The 23,400-nt window shown below is 38.0% G+C and overlaps 1 protein-coding gene across 2 annotated transcripts in view; it reads right to left on the bottom strand.

The window, feature by feature from the left end:
- The window catches only part of LOC136850584 (E3 ubiquitin-protein ligase MARCHF11-like), a 250,404-nt gene that overhangs the window by 32,938 nt on the left and 194,066 nt on the right, over nt 1–23,400 (bottom strand). For both annotated transcript variants that reach the window (XM_067124226.1, XM_067124227.1), the window contains exon 2: nt 22,263–23,089. In XM_067124226.1, coding sequence (XP_066980327.1) covers nt 22,263–23,068 — 806 coding nt within the window. In that variant the 5' untranslated portion in view covers nt 23,069–23,089. The remainder of the gene's footprint in view (nt 1–22,262; nt 23,090–23,400) is intronic.

Raw genomic sequence — 23,400 nt, 5'->3', positions numbered from 1 at the left:
ATAATTCCATATAGTAAGATTTTTATGGTTTCTTTTATGGCGCTTCAAGAACATCCGATCTACTATATATACATATACCGTGGCTAAGAAACTGGAAGATATATTTAGGTGGACAGGAAAAAAGTTTAAAAACGTAACTGAATATTAAACTTCTGTGACTCGGGAAGATGTAATCTTTCTTTTCTTTTTGTTGATCAGTACATGAAGGGACACATTTCGAAATACGTAATCCTGTGACCATGAAATACGTTTATTTTCATATAAATAAGATCGTCACGGTGCCTTATGAATAGAGAGAAAAGGAAAAGGCATTACCGGAAATTTTACAGTGGTTTCTCTCTAACAATTAATCCCAGAAGAGGAGAAATTTTCTTCTGGTGGACTCTTTGTCTTGTTTGGTTTTATCCCGCGGAGTTTTGTCATAAAGATTTCATTTTCGCTGTAACCCCTAACACCGTCAGCTGTCATAGAACAATCAAGAACTGCCCAGTGTTGTAGGAGACATTCGAATATTGTCACATAATGTGAGGCCACGCTGACAACATAGGTAATAATTAAACTACACAGTGACGACTGTTAGGCTAAGTGGTCCTGCTCAATATTGTATATGAAACTTTTATTTTGGAAGTTGGTAGCACTGATCCTTGAGACATTTTTTGTTCTACGTATTTTCCTTTAATGTGAGTTCTTCTTATAATATTCTATATATATTATATAATATATATATATATATATATATATATATATATATATATATATATATATATATATATATATATATATATATAGTATATATTATATATATTACATATATATAATATATATATACATTAACAAATACTAAGCCATAAATATCGTTTTATATCTTGTATATATATATATATATATATATATATATATATATATATATATAAAAATATATATTATATATATATACATATAGGCTATACGCTTGAAATTTATAAATATCGCATCATAAGACATAAAACGATATTAGTGGCTGTGAAGCAACTTCCCAAAAGAGTAGGTGGTTTAAAAAGTAGTCACTGCCACATTCATCCCATAACTGCCGGAAGAAAGGCACTATATAAATTACCATACAACACACATAATAACTACACACAGGAATCAGAAGCAGTGTCGGATAAGTCAGATGAGATTTTTACCATACGTAAAGACAAAACGTACAAAACTAATTATTTGTAATATCTATTAGACAGCAATTCTACTGATAATTTCCAAGTCTTAAGTGTCAATCTTTGCGTACTCCCAACAAAATCATTTCCACTCACATCATTCAGGAATGACTTTCGTAATGTTACATGTTTCCTTTTGCAAATTTCTTAAGCAGTCCGGAAAATGCATGCTCAGCATAGAAGTGTGAAGTCTCAAATTTTCTCTTGTGTCCTCTAAGACCAGCAGAACAGTCTCATATGGAGAATAATGAAAAACTTTTTATGGTAACTAAGTAAACAACAAATGCTCACTTCCCTGTAGGAAAATACAAAGTACATACATACATTACGTTGTCATTAATGCAGATTCATTGAAAGATATTTGTAATGAAGGTCCGTATTTTAACACCCTCCCCCTTTTTCTTCTTATTTAACATAATACCACAATACAAGAAGGTAATGCCTTGCAGCTAATATTGGCTAAACCATAACAAAACGAAAAAGGCTTTAAAAACAAGGGTGCCATGACTAAATCAATCAGTCTAATGCTTAACATTTCCTTGTTTTTATTCTTTCACAGAGAAGCAAGGATCAGGAACACTTTTCTTTTGTGCTCCTCAAATAAAAAAAAATACATCCAATCATTCGCGTGTTCATACTGCGGTTACTTTTGTGCGTACTTTAATTTGTTATCAGTGCATGCGTGATATGTACAAGAATCATTCAGCTGAACAAGTTTCTATATTTGCCTTTTCAGTGAAGTTGTTTTCCTTGATTTTTAACCCCATTCCAATAGTTTCTGGTAGCTTCTCGTTCAGAATTCAAGCTACTTTTATAGAATGAGTGAGTTTCGCCTGCAAACCAAAAATGAGAAAAAAGACCGCAGTGGGAGACCTTAAAATGGGTGGCTGTAGTTTTGTTATTTAACCATATCCAAGGAAGCCTTAGGAGGCCTGTCTTGTACTTCTAACATCATGGCTTCCTCCCTTCTTACGTCTCCCGTGATCCGCACTTCTCTCCAGCCACTTCCGTTTCTCACTCACTTCAAGGGCTTGTTAAGGTCATCCCCTCCTCAAACGGGGATCTTGTTACTGAATCGTGTGCTACCTTACGCACAGTAGAACTGCCGTTATCGTGTACACAAACCCAACGTTCCATCAGCTGGTCGTTTCTGGTCACAACGAATTTCACATCCAAATAGTTCTAGATGCTGACTAGTGTTCGGCAGAGGTGTGACTAAAATTACTAACAATCTGTATTTCTGAAAATATGCTACCAATAATCTGATTTTCTTCTTGACGTTTAATAATTTTGAAAGATGTTATTTTGTCCAAATTTATACAGGCAGAAGTTTGAAAATAAAAGCAATAAATAAATATTTTGATAAAATAAAGAACAAAATGGCATATTCCTGTACGTATTATATATAGATATACATACATACATACATACATACATATATATATATATATATATATATATATATATATATATATATATATATATATATATATTCCTGTTTCAAGTTTTAAATATACCTCCTTTTGAGATGAATCATTATTTATAGTTTATATTTTTGAAACTCCTGCCCGCATAAATCTTTCTCTATGTATATGTACATTATATATATACACACATATATACACACACACATATACTGTATATATATATATATATATATATATATATATATATATATATATATATATATATATATATATATATATATATATATATATATATATATATATATATATATATATATATATATATATTTGTATACACGACCAAGGTGAAGACAGGTGAAGGCCAATGGGAGGCATAAATGCAAGAGCGGAGCGGAGGAAGGAAAGAGGCTAATTTCAACATTTTTCTTTATTCCGACGTTTCAGATTAAAACCTTATTACATCTTACATCTGGGAATCTACTGGTAAATACAGCAAATTAAAAAACAATCTTAAAATTCTATAAGACCATAAAAAGTAAAAGGACTTTTTCCTTTTTTTATGATTTTTTAGCATTTTAAGAATGTTTCTTAATTTACTGTATTTATTAGCAGATTCTCAGATGTAATAAGGTATTAATATAAAATTCGTAAAAAAGAAAAATGATAAAATTAGCCTGTTTTTCTTCGTTCACCCATATATATATATATATATATATATATATATATATATATATATATATATATATATATATATATATATATATATATATATATTCGTTCACCCATATGTATATATATATATATATATATATATATATATATATATATATATATATATATATATATATATATATATATATATCATTTTTTTCTCATCCTGCTGCCATTTTGCCATATGGGTTCATCTTCCTGTAAAAAGAACTACACAGCCAGTGCAGGCAGCTTTTGTTTGTTAAGTCCTGAGAGGTCTTGAGTAGCCAAATACTACCCTTCATTTCTTCCCTTTATCTATGAACTTTTTACTGCTGAGCCGAATCGTTTCAGGTGAAATGTACTTCGCAACCGAGACAGTCCTAGTGACCCGACGCGACCCATGAACTTGCCCGGGTTGTTCTTCTCCTAGTAACCTCTACAGAGAGCGGAAGTCCGTTCGTCTGCTTTGCTCACTTGGACAACAAGGCAACATGGGTTGAGGCTTGACTTATCCCCACAAGGGCAAAAGCCGTACGGACGTTTACCCCGCCTGGTATAGATAACTTGGATGTCTGCAGCAGGTAAGAGTTTACTCTGTCACATGTTCAGCCTACCTCCGTTTGTTCTTTGCCTCCCTCTCACATGTACTCTTCCCAAGTCAATCTCCCTCCAAGCTTCGTGATCTTGTCTCTCGATTTCCTCTCCTTCTGAACAAGTCATCTTTCCCATCACCCCTTCTCCCTATTGGCTACTGCTCACTGAACACAAATTTCCTAAGTAACTGAATTTTGGAAATTGTTATACCTTCGCCCAGTCACCATATTGCCCGAGCTGGCATTACCTTAAGTTTATCTCATCTCAACCTATACAACTCACCCCCAGCCTTCAGTTGAACTAGGCTGCTTAAAGCACTTTTCATCTTGTACATGTCAGTATTAGAATTAATGGCAGTCCTTCACTCCTTTTGCAGAGAGGTTGTGTGAAGTTGTATCAAACCACTGTTCCAAGGTCCCATCCCCGCATCTCATCGCTCCCAGAAGAGCCTTGCTTCGTTAATTTCATGCCCATGCTTGTATCACAGTAATTAATTTAATTGCCCATGCTTGTATCACAGTAATCAGTTTAATTGCCCATGCTTGTGTCACAGTAATCAATTCTAATCACCTGTCCCTGGGTCTAATTCCTGCTCCCCCAGTGATAATTTTCCCTTTCGTTTTGTTTACGGTTGAGGATCTGTAGGCCGCTACAAGGCCAAGAACAAGCAGGTAAGCTTCTACAGATCTTATAATTGTAATAATATATATTATATGTGTGTGTGTGTATTCAATAACAACTTTTCTTAAAAGATGGTGGATACAGAGAAGATCAGAAAAGTCACTGCCACGTTCATCCCTTATTTGCCGAAGAGAGGATGAACAGCAAGTGCAGAAAGCTTCCACACCACCTGCAACTTCATCAGCCCCACCAAAAACGGCGCCAGTTATCCCCTGTCTTGGATGTACTCTCGCACTTTTAATATTAAGGCCGCCCCACCTGGCCCCTTCCCCCTCCTTGGTTGTTGTCAATGTCTTACCCCCTTGTTTTTTCTCCATGCTTCATTCCTCTTCACCAATATATTAACAAAAACCTCTGACCGATTTACCTATAGCCATCTTTTTTTTTTGAACATTTTACCGAGACAGTGTTCCTTCCTTGCTTAACAAATTCTTTGATTGACCACTCCTCTCATTGTCATCATTTGTCCTTTTTTCCAAAAACCTCTATGAATGATTCATCCCCTATCTATAATATTCGTTACCTCATCTTCCTGGCTTATATTTGCAACTTCAACCTTACATTTGCTAACATTCATTTACAACCTACCATGCTTATGAATAGTTTCAATCTCTTTCCTTATCCATGCAACTTCTATGCCTTACCAGCAACTAACGCCGTATCATCTGGCACACAAGCGTCCACACTTCCAGCTCCTCCCCTTTATATATCTAACAAACTTGTGCCTACGCGTCTTGTCCTCTCCCGGACTTTCCTCCTCTCACCAGCCATAAAAATTGTACACAGCCCCGAAGGGTATAAAACACACGTGTCTGTGACCTACACTGAACAAATCCTTTTCCGTTCTGTCTATTCTAACACAGTAGGTGTCGCCTTCATAAACAATTGTAATTGCTCTGAAATATTTATCGTCTATAGTACATTTTAGGTCTATATATCCCATAGAAAGCTTTTTTCTTTCATTCAAACTTAACATACCTATTCTCAAACTATACTGCCCTTCCACTATGAGCCTTACTCTCCCAATCAGAACCCTCCCAAAATCATCTCATGAAAAACAGGTTGGGTTATAATCTTAATTCTTACAATGGCCAATTTCAGTAATTCCTCGTATGCGTGTGTCAAACATTTGTCCATTCTTAAAATTAGAAAGCTATATAACTTTTTGTTGCACTTGATTCATTATAGTAATTTACGTATCATGTCTTGTACTAGATACATATTTCATAATATTAAAGGAATAACATGACGAAAGGAGGAGATAAAGACAGGACATGATTCACATGTCCGTCCCCCACCCCCGTCTAAGTTCTTGATGGCATGCCACCGCTCTTTCTTTGGCTTGTTTTACTTAGTCTTTTTGATTTGTGAGAAATATGGGGACTGCAGCATTCACTGCAATAGGCGTCAACCCTCTCTCTCGTAGTTTGCTAAAGATCCTCCTCTTTCTAGACCCCCTACATTGGTCCCGCTCCTTCCCTAGGTACAGATCACCAGAGGCACCCCATGTGTGGGGTCACTAAGAAAAAAGAAAACTTCTTGCTCCTTCCTTAGGGGCCAGTTCATCCATTTTATGGAAGAGTAATTATTAAACAAATTCCATGGAAATATATAAGAGGAAGTGTGTCATGGCCTCGTCATTTAGAGACCAGCAGGTTCAAAATAAAAACATAAAATGGGACTGGAATGACTGACGGAAAGTGACAAAAGGAAGAAGGAGCAGAACATAACCACAAAATACATCCTTAAGATTAATTCATTGTACACAGCAATTTACATTACATAGAAGTGAGTCAGGTCCAGAGAGGCAACACTTAAAATGACCAATTAAATAAACATTACAAATAACAGAGTCAGTAACATAAAACCCAGGTGATTAAATCTTAAATAGATCAAACAATTCACGGGCAGTATAATGCCATAAATAATACACTAGCAGCATAATACAAAACAGTGAGCATAATAAATAACACAGGAGCAGTAAAATAAATGTTACAGCATATATACAAAATCAAGTAGCATAATAAACAAAACAAGATCAGTAAAATAAATACCACCCAAACAGCACACCACAAACTCAAACAAACTCAACGAGTAGTTGAGACGGTCACCACCGTCAACGAAGATGCAGACGAACAGGCGAACACGGTCGAGGAATCGAAACAGCCACTGACCGCGGAACAAGAACTCGTCCACAAAACAGATGACTCCGATCGAGTCGTCGAGACAGCCATTTGCTGCTGAAGAAACAAGTCCTCACACAGATGACCACAGTTGAGCCATCGAAACATCCTCATGCTGCCATCTGGGAAGACGTCAGACTAACAGACAAAGAGGTCTCCACCTCCCGCCGAAGACAACAGGTAGGTAATACCTGTCGCCCATCCAAATGACTCCCTGCTGCTCTGCTGCCGAGATACCGATTCTCTGCTGCTATGAAGCTGACTTGCTGCTGCCCTGGACCTGACTTGCTGCCGCCCTGGACCTGACTGACGTCGTCAAAGTCACCGAGACAGACGTCAACTCCTCCCACACAAAAAGAACAACTTACAGGTAAGGTGGCAACAACCCACCAAGGGAACAATCGGCAAACGATTGTCCCATTAAAACAACCACTATACCTCGCTAAAAACAATCCCGTGAAAAATAAATGGCGCGATTACATTCTCTAACTTAAGATCATAAATAGTACATAACTAAACATCTTAGATTGACGAGTCTTAACATGAACTCGTTGCGAGTTAAGTATGTAAACACTACCGTGTTTCTGACAGATATCTAAACTGGGACATTAGAAATGCTTTCCATGAGGTTTCCAGTCTCTCCCCTACTTCCTGCCAACCGTGCACAAAACCAACAAAATACTGTAAAAACTAGAACGATAAAGATACATTGTAAGTAGCCTGAACAAATCCACGCAAATACAAGTTGCAATCGCCAGACTGCGTTCACGCTCGTTCTCTCTCTGTCTCTCTGTCTCTCTCTCTCTCTAACTTTGTATTTTACATATGGTTTCACCCTAGTGTGATGAGGATTACCTTTACGAGGAGCTCCCATTTTGATGGCAGGCAATCTGGCGGGGGCAAGGGACACTCAGGTTTGTTGTTTTTCTTTCTTCTCTTTCTTTTTTCATCCTACCTGTGACTCAAAATTCGACTAATAACAAGTACCTAATTCGCTGCTTAGGTGCATCGAGGCATGCTAGAATTTACGGAACGTGCCCTTATCGCCCCTCATCGTCCGGTGCGAGACCTGAACACTGGTAATTAGGTTTGTCAACTGAGCGCCCTAACCACTTCGCTAACAAGGCAGACGAGAGAGAGAGAGAGAGAGAGAGAGAGAGAGAGAGAGAGAAGGTCCCTTTTAACAGAAATGGTAACTCATTCAAAAAGGCCTCGAAATAAGAAGTTAAGAAATAGTAAACATTACAAATGTAATAAAAACACCAAACAGACATTATTATATATGATTTCGTTTCTATTTCTATGTGTGTGTGTATACACGCATCAGTATGAGCATACTATAGTTTGGGTTACCAGTAATATTTACATAATAAGATGTAAAGAAAACCAACATGCATTCGTCTGTGCTGGGTCAGCCTAGCGTTGAATGGTAGAGAGTACCATTAAGGATACGAAAGAGTTAAAACCATCTTTACGACAATGTAATTTTATAAAATGTCATCTATGGTAAATCCATTCCATTTAGGGTAAAAGCTATGATACTAATTAAAGGTTTTCACAGTTTTCCCGTTTAGCGAGAAATGCAACAGGTTTCTTTCATGAATACTTCTGCATCTTTTCCATTTTTACATCACACTCACCAGACAAGCGACTTGATTCTTTTTTTCGGCTAAAGTAATTTGCTCCTTTTTCTGGCCAGTTCACTAAAAGATGAAGTTAACTGCAGTTAACCAGCATCCTGTGCGTTATGGATATTCTACTGTTTGGCTCAAGGATCGCAAAGTGTCCCAGGTGTTAATTTCGTTCGTAAGAATATCCTTTACTTGTGACTTAAACGTCAAAATACAGAGGCGACGTTATTCACTGAAACCGAATGCTTCTGACACCAGTTTTTCCGTTGTATCAACAAGAGTTTCTGTCATCTTATTCTTTTATAGCCTTGGCTCTCTCAAAGGGTAGAATCTTGGCACGCTGCCTCTCGTCTTGCACCTTAATAACTCGGTTTCCTCCTTCCTTTCAGCACTGCTTTGCTTTTTACGCCTGATGAACGAAATGTACACAGAGAAAAATTTACACAAAAAAAATTTACATAGAGAACATATCACATGTGATTACTTGGTGTTTTGTGTCAATTTTGACCATCGCGTTTAAAATTCAGGCACTTAAAGCTGCCTGTCGTACCCACTACCAGTCTTCTTCATACAACCAACCTTATGCGTAATTACCACAAAAGCCCTTCAGTTTTCATTAAGGGCGTTTCAAAAATTCCACTGAAGTTCCGTTGATTATTTCCTTTCGGAAGGTTCATCACCCTAATGACTCTTAACGCAATTCGAAGGTGGTATCGTATATCTCTTTCTTTATAAACTCTTTTTCTCTAAACCTACACAAACACAATAATATATATATATATATATATATATATATATATATATATATATATATATATATATATATATATAACTGAATCACGAAAATATGGAACGTGATGAATATATAAATAAGGACAAAATCCAAGTGGATTTTGTCTTTATATATATATATATATATATATATATATATATATATATATATATATATATATATATATATATGTACATACATATGTATACATCTCGCATGTGAGACTGTTTGTTTATGCATGTGTGTGTGCGTATACCAATATAAGCAAGTGCAGATGTGAACCGTTTATTTTATACTTTATTTTCATACTGATCTCAAGAAGAATAGTGAAATAAAAATCGAGAATAATGACCCTTAAACAGTTGCACTGTTAATTATAAGGTAAATCAAGCCGTTGATTCACGTATATATCTTTGAGCAATGACAGCCCACTGTTCTCGCAATACAGGGAAGAAGTAAGAAAGTACAACTCTGCAAGAATGCTCCGGTTATTTCGTAAAATTCGGTTTCTACATAATCATACCAAAAATTAAGAACAAAACTGCAGTGAGTGGTAAAGTCAAACCTGATTTAAGGGAAGATTCGTGGAACCGTAATGATAGAGCGTATAGAAAGTTTCTAGTTTTCTGAGCAAAGCTTGAAAAGAATCTTGACAATATATCTTGAAAAGAATCTTGGCAATAAATTTCATCTGAACAGTACAAATGTAACACCAAGTCAGAACGTATTTCCCATCAGTGCTGATGACTTAAGCTATTTTTACTAGCTGCAAAAGGCCAGGGAGTAAGTGGGAGACAAGAAACCTGGGTGACGTCAAATATAACTAGAAAGGAATACCTGGGGTGCGCTCGTTGAGGTCTTTTGAATCCTCCAAGAGCCAGACCATAGATTATGAAGGCGAAAAGTCGTTCACTCTCAAAATGGGTTCATTTGAGTGGAAAAGGAGACGGCAGATGCGCACCATTAACCATGTAATGACTAAGAAGCCCCCGCAGAATAAAAAGCACCTTACAGATTGCCTTATAACATCGCCTTTTAACATTAAATTGGCATTTTTGGAGAAAAGAGCCATTCACTTCTAAAGACTAGGTAGTATTTTCTAAATATTACCGTTTATTTTCCTTTTTCCTTCTCTGCCGGTGGAACCATCCAGCAACTGCTTGACTCCTCCACCTACTTGCTTCACGAACATAAGACATATATCGTTTTTCTTCTATTCTGATTTTGGTACAGGAAAAAAATCACCTGCGAAGAGTTTCTTTGGGCAATATCAAACACTGGCCAAACACCACTTCCAATAAGAACGCTTGCCTCAAGAATCCTTTCCTACATTTTAAATTTCGGTCTCCCTTGGCGCTATTTTCCTTCTGCAAAGGTTTCTCTTGGCTCGTCTGCTTACTGCCTTTTCTTCACTCGCCCAACATCACTAAATCATAACCCGAAGCTTCCATGCCTTTAGTCTTCCATAATTCATACTTACATTAGCAACACCTTCAGCCTCGATTTTATTTACTTGCGTAATCTTACTAATGTTAATATGTGATTTCATTTCCACACTCGGACGGGTCCTCAACTTTCAATTGTTAGTAACCAAAACTGTCTTAACTAAAATATCTGACACTTTTTCTATTAAAGCAATCTATAGTACTTACATGTTTTTTTCAGAAATCTGCATTACACACAAACAAACATTAATATTTTTTATGTATGTATGTATGTGCATAAAGTGTGGACACAAACGTGCATTGCTGAAGGAGTAACATTAGTGGGTGCATATAGAGTATGAAAACCGCATGTGGCCTGCAATAATGGAATCCATATTATGCTTTTTTTTTTATACCAGCGGCAATGAGACAGTCGCCCTAATGTCCTCATCTAACCAAAGCTTGATGAAAACCAAAGAGGAACATGGGAGGAAAAAGTGTGGCCTAATCCATGGAAAAGGAATTTTTTTGTTATGCAAACAGGAAAACAAAAGGAAGGCAAGAATTTTGAAGCTCGCTCCTCAAAGAAAAACGTTTAACAAGTAAAGACACCTAGCCTACTCCTATATACGATGAAAAGCCTAACAAGTGAACACAATTACTTTTTTTTTATTTTTCATAACTGGAGGAGAACAAGACACACAGTAACTGCCGGTTCTACATAAAAGCAACAGGCATTTACTTACTATAAATAGTGTAAATAAACCATTTGGGTAAAAGCAACTACTACATTGTGTTCTAAATCCTAGTTAACCAAGGTACTGTACTCATAACAGTCTCAGTGATATAGAAAAACTACAAAATGCAAATATATATATATATATATATATATATATATATATATATATATATATATATATATGTGTGTGTGTGTGTGTGTGTGTGTATTTGTGCGTATACATATAGAATATAGTGTAAATATTTTCAAAAGGATTTGACTTTGTTGAAAGAGAGAGAGAGCGCTGAAAAACCTACGACTCTCCCTCAAGCACAAGGACATGACAACGTGCCAAATGCCTAGCAACCGGATTAACAGTTACATAAATGATGAAGCAATAGGGATGAAGAGAGCGAACGCCTTATCAAGAACTAGAAGTGGAAGGAATAAGAAAAAAAGGTTAGTTACAACGATGCTTCAATCTATTTCTTACGATTCACACTTAGCCTCACAAAAACTATCAAAAGATCAAAATTAGGTTTGACAAGCCAGAGAAAGTTAAGAAAAGACTTGTATGGTCTTACAGTTTAATTTCTTTACATCCCGAAAAAACTGAGGACAATTAGGAGCGGTCGAAAATTCTTCCGCGCATACGGGATGCGAAACAATCAGATGGGAACGGGATACTCTTTTTTAAAAGAGAGTTACGAAGGCACATTTCACACAACCTTAGAATGATTGATTGATTTATAGATTTTTGGCATACATGCCAAGCACTGGGGCAACTAAGGCCATTCAGCGCCTTAACGGAAATTGACAGTAAAAGTTTGAAAGGTGTAACAGGAGGAAAACCTAGCAGTTGCACTATGAATCAATTGTACCTTAGAGAACGGAAGGGACTTGAAATTTGTTCTGTGGTTTCAACGAAAGTCAGCCAAGGGCGTCTCATGATCACACGGCCTTTTTGAAAACCTCATTGTAAAATTACAATATGACCAAAGATCACAAATAAGAGACAAACCTTTGGTTATTCATTTCCAAGCCATTCTTTTGTAGATGAAAACTCGTGATAAAAGATGAACAAGATATAAGCGCATATTCTCTAAGATTACTGAATATAAAGACACATACAGTATATATGTTAACAAATTAAAATCCATTATGCTCGTGATGTTGTGTTACAAAGAACGAAAACACTGAAAGCCAAATTTAGCAAATACATTTGGTCTGCAAAGACAAACGACTATATTAAGAGGCAAATATTCCTACACACACAAAAAACACAACGCACTCTTAAAATATACGATTTAACAGAGCAATCATTCGTGTTCCTCTTATTCTACATCTTAAATGAAAGGCAGCGGATAGGTTAGAATGTATGTAAAAACGTGAGATAAATAGAACCTACGTACAAACAGCATTGCTGATCTGATTTGACTTGTGAAAGTTTGGAAAATGGCGCTGTTACTTCAAATGCTGTTCCAGACGACGACAAATTCTTCATGTGAATGTAACTGTGTGCTCTTTTAACGATTACTCGACTTCGCAAACTGTAAATGAGCAGATGTTTGCTCAACTAATCGCTAAACATTGAAGTCACACGAGCAATCCTGAGGTCCCACTGTAATTGTGAAAAAATCATGAGATCTTCCTTTCCTCTAATGCAGACACAAACATGTGAGTGTGTATGTGTCTGTGGACCTGGAAAGGACCAGGCTTCATACCCAGAAAGGGGACGAAGTAATATGGGGACGTTGCGTGAAAACTCACTGTGCTTCTGTTAGCCTGGCCACTAAACAGTAATGGTCGTTGACCGAGGTCCAAGCTGGAGATGGGTAGAAGGCTAGCAGCCTCACACCAAAGCACAACAGAGAAAAGTTACCCTTCAAAGATTATTTACATATATATATATATATATATATATATATATATATATATATATATATATATATATATATATATATATATATATATATATATATATATATATATATATATATATATATATATATATATATATATATATATATAATATATATATATATATATATATATATATATATATAATATATGTACGTGTGTGTGCATATATATATATATATATATATATATATATATATATATATATATATATATATATATATATATATATATATATATATATATATATATATATATATATATATATATATATATATGTGACCTTGGTAAGTCCGCCACCACCGCCTTGGGCCTGACACTCAGGGATAAAGAGGTTGGCTCCCAGTGTGAGTCAGAAATTTATTTCTGTGAAATACGTGCTTATGTGTCCATTACTTCCACAATACCTATATATATTTTTATAAATATTCTGCCGTTCGCCCTCTATGCATTTTCATTGTAGGAATATTATTCTAAGAGACAGGAAGACGTCTCTCTCCATGCTAAGAGAGGCTGGGTATTTCAAAAAAATAATGTCTTTAGCAGGAATAGTTAGCATTAGGGGTCTAAACCCACAGGGAGGGTTTCACCAAGTAACCTCTATTGAAGGTGGTCTTAAAGCTTCCTTTTCCCTGTTCTATGTTTGGCGATGTTTTGTCAAATTTTCAGACTGCCCGGAGCGTAGGCCTCAGACGCTACAGCCGCCGTTTTGACCGGAGACGGGTCAGAGAGAGACTGTTAGCGTGCAAGACACACGCGTTGTGTGTAAATAACTTCTTTTTGTACTTGCCCTCTCACTGTTTTTCATTGGTATTAGTGAGCTGAACCGGTTCCTTTCAAGACTTCCGATCGTCAGTTGCATGCTCAGCGACCTACGTCAATGGTAAGTTTGAGATTTGCTAGATTTTCGTTGACTTGCTAGTATCTCTTTCTGTATTTCCAGTTCCTTTGTTTTCCCTCTTTGCCACCATCTACGATTGTTATATCCAATTTACTTTTATGAAGTCTAGTGTAAGAATAATTAATATTGCTTAGCGACTGTGTAACCTATTCCTGTGCAGTAAACAGGAATTAGGGAAGGTTAGGTAAGTAATTTCCAGCATTTCAGGCAGCCTTGTGTCTCGATCCGATTGTTCGGAAGAGAAATAGCCTTTACCAGTACCAAATTGTGTACGATATATAGTGGTACAAACATCCGTTGTGTTAAAACTTTACTTGAAGCAAAGGGAAAATTGACTGTGTCCAACTTGGGCGAAAGCTCACGTAATTTCCTCGCTATAACTACACATTCTTTCTTTGTCGGGACCAATTGGGAAGTAAGGGGGGTTTAATGTAGTCCATGTGTTGCAGGGTAACCCTTTATCCCTTGTATTGCATTTCCCTGGCTGGCTGGCAACCTTATTTAATTAAGTAATTGTCTGTCTTTGAGGTTAACGGTAACTTTAACTGACAGGTTATGTGGGTCATTGGCAACTCAGGGCCTCATAAATTATGTTAATTAATTAATAAGTAATCAGCCAAGCCCCACATGTAACAATGTATATATATATATATATATATATATATATATATATATATATATGTGTGTGTGTGTGTGTGTGTGTGTGTGTGTGTGTGTGTATAATGCTGTTAAAATAAACTGTTGTGTAATATATGCACCATAAGATGAGCTGCTGGGTTGAGAAATATGGAGATTCATAGAGTTGGTAAAGGGTTTTACAGAGGGGAAAAAATATATCACAGTATTCTGATATGGTTCGGTCATGTGGAAAGAACAGACAAGGACAGGTTAGTGAAAAATAGATAATTCAAAATGGCACAGGGAAGGAGGACATAAGCAACTGAAAAGATGTAGAAAAAGAAAGGCCTTAATATTTCGGAGCTAATGCTGCAATGACTGTTGGGGGTGGCATGCTGCGGATGAGCGTTCTGTGTAGATGGATAAAGAGGCTAATGTTGTGGAGGTTTTAATGTACAGGGGTTCACCAAGACTCGGCAACTTAAGTATAAATGTGGTAATGAACGTTGTGTTGTTTCTCTCTCCAGCTACCTTTTGATGTATGATATACATACAGTATATATACATACTAACATACAGACATTTATATAATATACTAGCTGACCAACCCGGCGCTGCCCAGGAAAACTCTGAATGACAACTGATAAACTCTCTCCCTTTCTCTTTCCCTCTTTCTCCTCCCTAACACCCCCTCTACTTTCTCTCTCTCTCTTTCTCCTATCAGGGCTGAACTTGGACTGAAGAGCATAAGGAGTGTTACTATCCATCTCAGCACTCGAAAACTATGGATTAGACACTAATATCTGTCATTTTCGGTTATTTTTACATGCCACTCCCTTCCCACCCCCAACCCCCTTGGTGCCAGTGATGTCTTACCCTCCTCCACGGTATTCTTTTCCAAATAGTAAGTCATATGTATACCGAAATGAGGTATGTTTATTCGTAGTGTTTATTTAGTTACTAAATGTATGAGCAGAACCAGCCCCATTTCAGGGAAGCTCTTCCCCCCCACCCCCACCCCCACCCCCACCCACTTTGGTGCCCTTTGGTGCTAGTGATGTCTTACCGCCACAGTACTCTTTCACAGACAGTAAGTGATATCTATTCCAAGTTTGGTTGAAATTGCTCATTGCGTTTCAGAGTTATGCTGAACACACACATCCATTATACTGTATATATATATATATATATATATATATATATATATATATATATATATATATATATATATATATATAAAATATATATACATGTATAAAATATACATATACATGTATGTATATATCATGTATATATATATATATACATATATATATATATATATTTTATATATATATATATATATATATATATATATATATATATATATATATATATATATATGTGTGCTTGTGTGTATCAGATAATAAGGGAATAACGTATGGGAATAATGACATATATGGCGCTTGACGGTAGAATTTCAGCTTCTCTAAAATTTACTAGAATAATTATCTACTAATAACCAAAATTATTTTATTCTATTTTTGCCAACAGAAAGACATATTAGCCATCATTAGTAAAGGCAGAAAATTCATACGGCTCTGAGTAGTATGATATACTGGTACCGGAGAGAGAGAGAGAGAGAGAGAGAGAGAGAGAGAGAGAGAGAGAGAGAGAGAGAGAGAGAGAGAGAGAGAGAAATAGGCCCTAATTCAAGAGGCACAATCACTGAGGAGAGAGTTGACGTTCCCCGCTTAATTAACAGTAACACCAAATGACTAATCAGGAGATGTATTAGCCGTAATTAACATTCTTCTGAGAAATGAAACCACACCTCTGTGCAATTTTGGAATAAAGATCCTGAGATGTTGCACATATCTGCACAGGAGGGTAAAGTCTAAAACTGGTAGGCTACAAGACCTGAAGAATGTAGAATTAATAAGATTCTTTCTCAGCCACTGTTCCATGATATCTGTTAGAAGAACTACAGGAAGAAATCTTGGAATCGAAGGAAGCACAAAGTACTGTCAGTTAGGCTACTCGTAGTACGTAAGAGTTCTGGTTTTACTAAGTATTCGAAACCCTACATCGGAGAGCCTCGTCATCGCCTCGGACGCCGTGTGACGCAATGGGCCTCTTACGAGTGTAGTACATTACATAAAAATGCTAAACTGCTCTATGGCACTGACAGTTGGCCTAAAAGTGACAACCTGTTTTTTATTAAGAAACTATTATATCCATCAACAGCGAGAGATAAGAAATGTGTAGACGGGTTCGCAACTTTTCAACCACCAAATACCTGTGACCTTAACCTTTTAACTTTAAAGGTCACTCTTAGCCAAGTGAAGGTGTTATGGAATTAGCGATATAATTTATAGTTTTATATATATGATACCGATATTAGTACCTACAATAAGGCATTTAAGTTAACGAACGCTTGTGAACTTGACTCACAGCTTAACCTTAAGACTGACTTTCCCTAAAGACAAATCTTGAGAGTCACCACCTGCTAAGTTTGAAAAAATTCCGTTTACTATTCAAATATCCTGGTCGCACCTCAAACTTCACTGGCGGAGGTGCTTACTACCTGGTCACACTTCAAACTTCACTGGCGGAGGTGCTTACTATCTGGTCACACTTCAAACTTCACTGGCGGAGGCACTTACTACATGGGCAACGAAGATAAGTGAGCAAATCAAACGAAGGTGACAGTGTGGACAAAAAACAAAGGAATCTCAAACACAGCCACACTCTTGAAAACACTGGGTATATATAGAGTCACTGCCCGACATAAAGTTTGGATTTTAGGAGCCACTTGGACAGCTAACGGAAAAGATGCTCAAATCAATTAGGCAAAGTACAACCGGAGAGAATTTAACTGCAGGTGAGATTAAATCCAAAATTGCGAATTTTAACTCTGTCCACCAAAGATGGGCCTGACCTACTTTCTGAATTTTATTTAAATTATTATTCTCATTTATCTTAAACCACTTATCAGTTTTATTTGCTTCAATCTGAAAAGCATTTTTGATTATTTTTTGGGATCAACCGTGTCTTCATATGCTGAACTTGACAAGTTATTTGTCGGTTTGCATGATATTGCGTCATCATCATGTTATGTTTAACATTTAAAGCTTGTAGTCTGTATGGTTTCCTTGCATCTTAAGTCCGGGTAAAATATAAGTACAGGACAGACTGTGCAACAGGAACTGAGTTTACTCTAAGTATGAGTTCGAGATCTATGACAGCCTGCTTATCTCAAGCTTCAAAGTTGTTCTTAGGGGTTAAATTACTGAGTACTGTCCTATTCAACTTCTCAAGATGATATGGGTAGACTTTGTCCCTCAGCATCAGACATAACTTAGCCACAAAATGAACCCAACCATGCCAAAATTGCACACCAGAACGAAATACGCTCTCTAAAAACCAAACTCCAACTTTTTTTTTACTTTAAGCTCTATTCAACAAAAGCCAATGGCATTACGTAAGGACACCAGGATGCAACTATCACCTGCGCTTACGGGATATAACACTTCAGGCTCACTTTTCAGCGTATATCTCACGTTGAATAACATCCAGGCATCAGTTAAATAACACTTCAGCGAAAAAAGGATAATATTAGAAGTTATATCTAAAACTACGTCTCAAGGTTTTTTTTTCGATTTGCGAATAACTCTTAACGAAGAACAGACAGTCCGACGTCAGGACAGAGTGAGAAATAACACGAGCAGGGAAATTACGGAAGTCCTAAACAGGTGAGATAATGGTGAAGGGGATTCCCAAAGGAGGAGACGGAGACAGCTTGGGCGTCCTTCCCACCACCCCTAAGGGGAACACGACTTAATAGCATCACCTAGGTTCCTGGGCCACCATAAGAGTTGGAAGACCCAGGCCTACGTGGATGAGAACTGTGAGGCAGGATGCTGAAGATGAGTGGAGATTTGTGGAAGTCAAAGAGCGAGAGAGACATATGTGGCCCGATTCCTGAGGCCAATTGCGTCACACGGCGTTGAGCTGAAGATGATTAACAGATATCAGACCTAATGGATAATTGGGTCTGAGCTGTGCCATAACACCTGTCACATATCGCACAGCGCAAAGCGTCGGTCAAATAGTAAAAGTTTGACAGTAAAGAAAACCTCCCATCTCCTTAAAACCCAATCAGATTGGAATAAAGATTGAACAATGAAGCTTCCTTTCATGCAACGGACACAGCCGGCTAAACTGACCATTCACTGAAGTGTGCATTAAAATTAACATGGATGTTTTATACCACTCTGGCGACAGGAAATATGATTAAAATTCAAGAATTTGCCCAAAAATATGCAAACAAAAATTGCCCAGTTGAAACTACAATTAAACAATAACTATGTTAGAGCCATTTGATAATCCAAAAGTAACTGAAAGTTTAAAACCTAGCCTGTCGTCGAGGTGCCCTGCGCCTGGGGGAAAGAAAAATAACCACGACAAGAATGAGCCCTTGATAAAATGTATCCATAAGCTAACTGCCTTGACAGCTTGGGATGACTGATTAACAAGGAAATCCTACTTTCTGTTGAAACATTCCAAGCTGCTACAACTTCCCATCTCTAGTAATATTCAACTGAGAGAGAGAGAGAGAGAGAGAGAGAGAGAGAGAGAGAGAGAGAGAGAGAGAGAGAGAGAGAGAGAGAGTTCACGGCAAATCGCATTCTACGTTAGCAAGTGTCAACATTCTTCTTTAAGAAATAAAAATGAGGAAAAAGAAGAGAGAAGAATGAATAAGCTGTAAAAATCCGTACGACTAAAACTATTGTTCTTCCTAAACAGCAGCGAAATCGCCTTCGTTTTCATCACTGTAAATCTGTGGGACCATACTTCCGGCAGCAGATAGGGCAACTTGGCCGTAAGTGGTCGTAAAGGCTCTTTAGGCAGTAATTTCTGCTTCAATCATCTGGTATTGTTTGTATTCCCATCCCAATTTTATTTCACTTCGATCGTCTTGTTACATTCTCTGTGTTTGTATAAAATTCTATTCCCGAGAAACGTATTGGTCAAGTCCAGGACTTCAATGCTTGGTTCGAAAACATTGTTATAATAATGATGATAACAATTATAACTGAAGTGGTCCAGGGTTACAATGCTTGGTTCGAAAAGACTGTTATAATAATGATAATAACAATCATAACTGGAGAGTAAAAATCCATCAAAAATAAAAACCACGAAAACGAACAGAATACTCCTAGTGAAGGCGGCTTTCGCCATATCCAACTGACATGCATAAGACTACAGCAAAAAACTCCTGAAACAACACGTAGGGTAAAAGAAAAAAACTGTTCAGACACCCGGCACAGATGTTTGGTTTGCTTCAAATTTCCTTTTAATCAGTATGGATGAGGAAGGGCACCAAAGCGGCCATCCTGGCTCCTAGTGTATAACATTCGATGCAAGCAGAATAACAGAAGGAAAGATCGCTCAAAGAAATGCTCATTCTAAATCACGCAACGTGCACGTAGGAGTGTAAACACCACTAACAAAGTTGCACCAACAGTGTCTCATACAAGGTTACGACAAAGACCTAAGATGAGACAAGGTCACGACAAAGACCTAAGACGAGACAAGGTCACGACAAAGACCTAAGACGAGACAAGGTCACGGCAAAGACCTAAGACAAGACAAGGTCACGACAAAGACCTAAGATGAGACAAGGTCACGACAAAGACCTAAGGGGAGACAAGGTCACGACAAAGATCTAAGGGGAGACAAGGTCACGACAAAGACCTAAGACGAGACGAGGTCACCTAAGACAACAGACCTAAAGACCTAAGAGACAAAGACCTAAGATGAGACACGGTCGCGACAAAGACCTAAGGGGAGACAAGGTCACAACAAAGACCTAAAGATGAGACAAGGTCACGACAAAGACCTAAGGGGAGACAAGGTCACGACAAAGACCTAAGACGAGACGAGGTCACGACAAAGACCTAAGATGAGAGACAAGGTCACGACAAAGACCTAAGACGAGACAAGGTCACGACAAAGACCTAAGACGAGACGAGGTCACGACAAAGACCTAAAACGATACGAGGTCACGACAAAGACCTAAGACGAGACAAGGTCACGACAAAGACCTAAAACACCCAACACACCTGCAGCAGTATTCATATTCCCATATCACCGAAGTTTCTCAAGTCGTCTTGAAATACAAAGGTTTTTAATCCGCAATAATTTTACCCTAGATATAATGTATAAAAAATTATGAATAGGGATTTTCTTCGACAGGTCTTCCAAACAAAAAAAAGTTCGAGTTATCAAATCTCCGTCTTGATAAAAAAAAATGGTTTAGATGGTATTTAAAATGAAACATTCCCAAGTTCATAGATTCTACTGAATATCATTTTCCCGGCCAATTTGCAGCGTTAAGCACTGACATTTATATTATATCTTATCTAAGGCTATTAACTTGTGATTTTGACATATAGCCCTAAAGCCGTTAAAACAAACTCAGAAAGTGCTTACCTTAGTTTACTTAGCAAATCAAACACAAGAGAAGAAGACAAATCAAATACAAGAACAGATGACAAGACCCAATTCATCATAATACTTGTACTGTTGTAAGATTTTACTCTGACCCTCATAAAACGATTGCAACGAATGTAAATAAACATTTTAATAAAATACTACTCACAAGTCCTTCTAATAAAATATGTACCACGACCAAGCGTGACACTTTTGGAAAACCTTAACGTCACGTCACAACACTAAATTAACCTAAACGACTTTAGATTTCGTTCATATCAAATTCTGAGTTTTCTTTAAATAATTACTAGTGGTCATCGTCCCTAACATCATTCATACAGATGTCTTTACCCAAGCACTTGCAAAATCTTAAAAGTAACTGCAAAACACCCACGAATACTGAGTGCTTTACTAGTCAAACAAGGGATGGCCCAATCGATCGGGAACTATTTCAAGTGTTACCTTTGTACCGACGCCTTAAGGGAGGGAGGGACGGATATATATATATATATATATATATATATATATATATATATATATATATATATATATATATATATATATATATATATATATATACACATACACACATATATATATATATAGAATCTACTGGCACTTTTTTCCAGATAAGTATGTAACTGTAATAACCATAGTGCCCCCTTAACTTCTCGAATTCTTCACACTTTTTGGATACGCTTTGCACTACAGAGCATTTGATCCAAATGCAACAATATGAAGTAATTCGGATGTCTGTAGCAGGATTCGAACCCGCATCCAGAATATCAGAGCAAGGTCACGCTGCCGACCTGACCACGAGAAGGATAAAAGTCCACGGACGCTCATACCTGTCGCAGAATTCGAGAAGATAAGAGGGCATTATGGTCCTAAAATAATGGGTGCAATATCTAAATGACTTGGGTCAGCGTGCAGCATACAAAAAGGTTAGAAGCAGTCAATGATCTGTAAGATCGTGGAAAAGGAGAAAAGGATTCTTGATAAGCTGACACACCTTCGGCCTTCTTACCTGTCGTGGTTGATGTCGTCATCGTCTTCGTCGTCTATCATGAAGGTAACTTTGGTATGGGGGTCAGCATGGGAGCGGGGATCAGGGCACATGGCACCCGCTACGCCGACGCCGATATCACAGACATAGCTTTGGTGGTTGGCACTGACCGGGGGGGAGTCACAATCTGGGATGTGGGAGTAGGCATGAGGAGCATTTGGGGTGACCACCACTACTACCTGACTACTGGGACCCGGTGTCGGGGGCCCGCTGTTCCCCCCCGGCTGGGATGGCGACAAGGGAGAGAACCCTGCTGGGTCGTGTGTTGGGGGGGGTCCCCCCGTGCTGTGGTGTGGGTGATGATGGTGGTGATGATGATGGTGGTGAGGTGGGGAGGAGGACGAAGAGGAGGAGGAGGAGGATGAGGTGGTTGAGGACGAGCAAGTGGTTTCGTGGTGGACGTGATGGGGTAAGGTGGTTGAGGGATCGTGAGGACCGCCGCTCCCGTCGCCCTCTCCTCCATCACATTCGCATCCACTGTCCATACTCGACTGCGACCGCACCAGCTTGGGGTTGTTGTTGTCTCCGTGGACGGGGACGTGCAGCGTGTCAAGGTGGGCTGCCCCCCGCACCCAGGTGTCTGGTGGCCACGGCTGCCGCATTTCAGCAGTGGCGCTTTGACCGCCGGCAGCTGCCGAGGACCAGACGACGGATGTCGGGGGCACACCGCCTCCTCCGCCTGGCTGCCGTTCAGGAGAACAGTCGCCTGGGGATATAGAGTCGGCGCCTCCAAGCAATGGCGCATCCTCGGAGTGACCCTCAGCCATTACGAAGCAACACCATCACACCTGAAACACAAACCAAAACAAAGCAATTAGCCAATTTCAGCAAGTGACACGCAAGGCCACAACGTAAACACGCCCCAGGAACATATAAGTTAGTGCAGTAGTTCAGCACCAAACGCTTCACCTTTATTCATGTATCACCGGGACACACACACACACACACACACACACAAAGGAATAAATAAGGAAGCGGTTGGTACTAAAGACCTGCCTTTTATGTTTCTGGGGTATTCGCTTATTCTAAAATCACACACTAATATAGAGATTTTTTTGCAGAGAGAGAGAGAGAGAGAGAGAGAGAGAGAGAGAGAGAG

Source organism: Macrobrachium rosenbergii, chromosome 22, assembly GCF_040412425.1.
Source record: "Macrobrachium rosenbergii isolate ZJJX-2024 chromosome 22, ASM4041242v1, whole genome shotgun sequence".
Classification (NCBI taxonomy): Eukaryota; Metazoa; Arthropoda; class Malacostraca; order Decapoda; family Palaemonidae; genus Macrobrachium; species Macrobrachium rosenbergii.
This window is presented reverse-complemented; position numbering and strand designations above follow the sequence as displayed.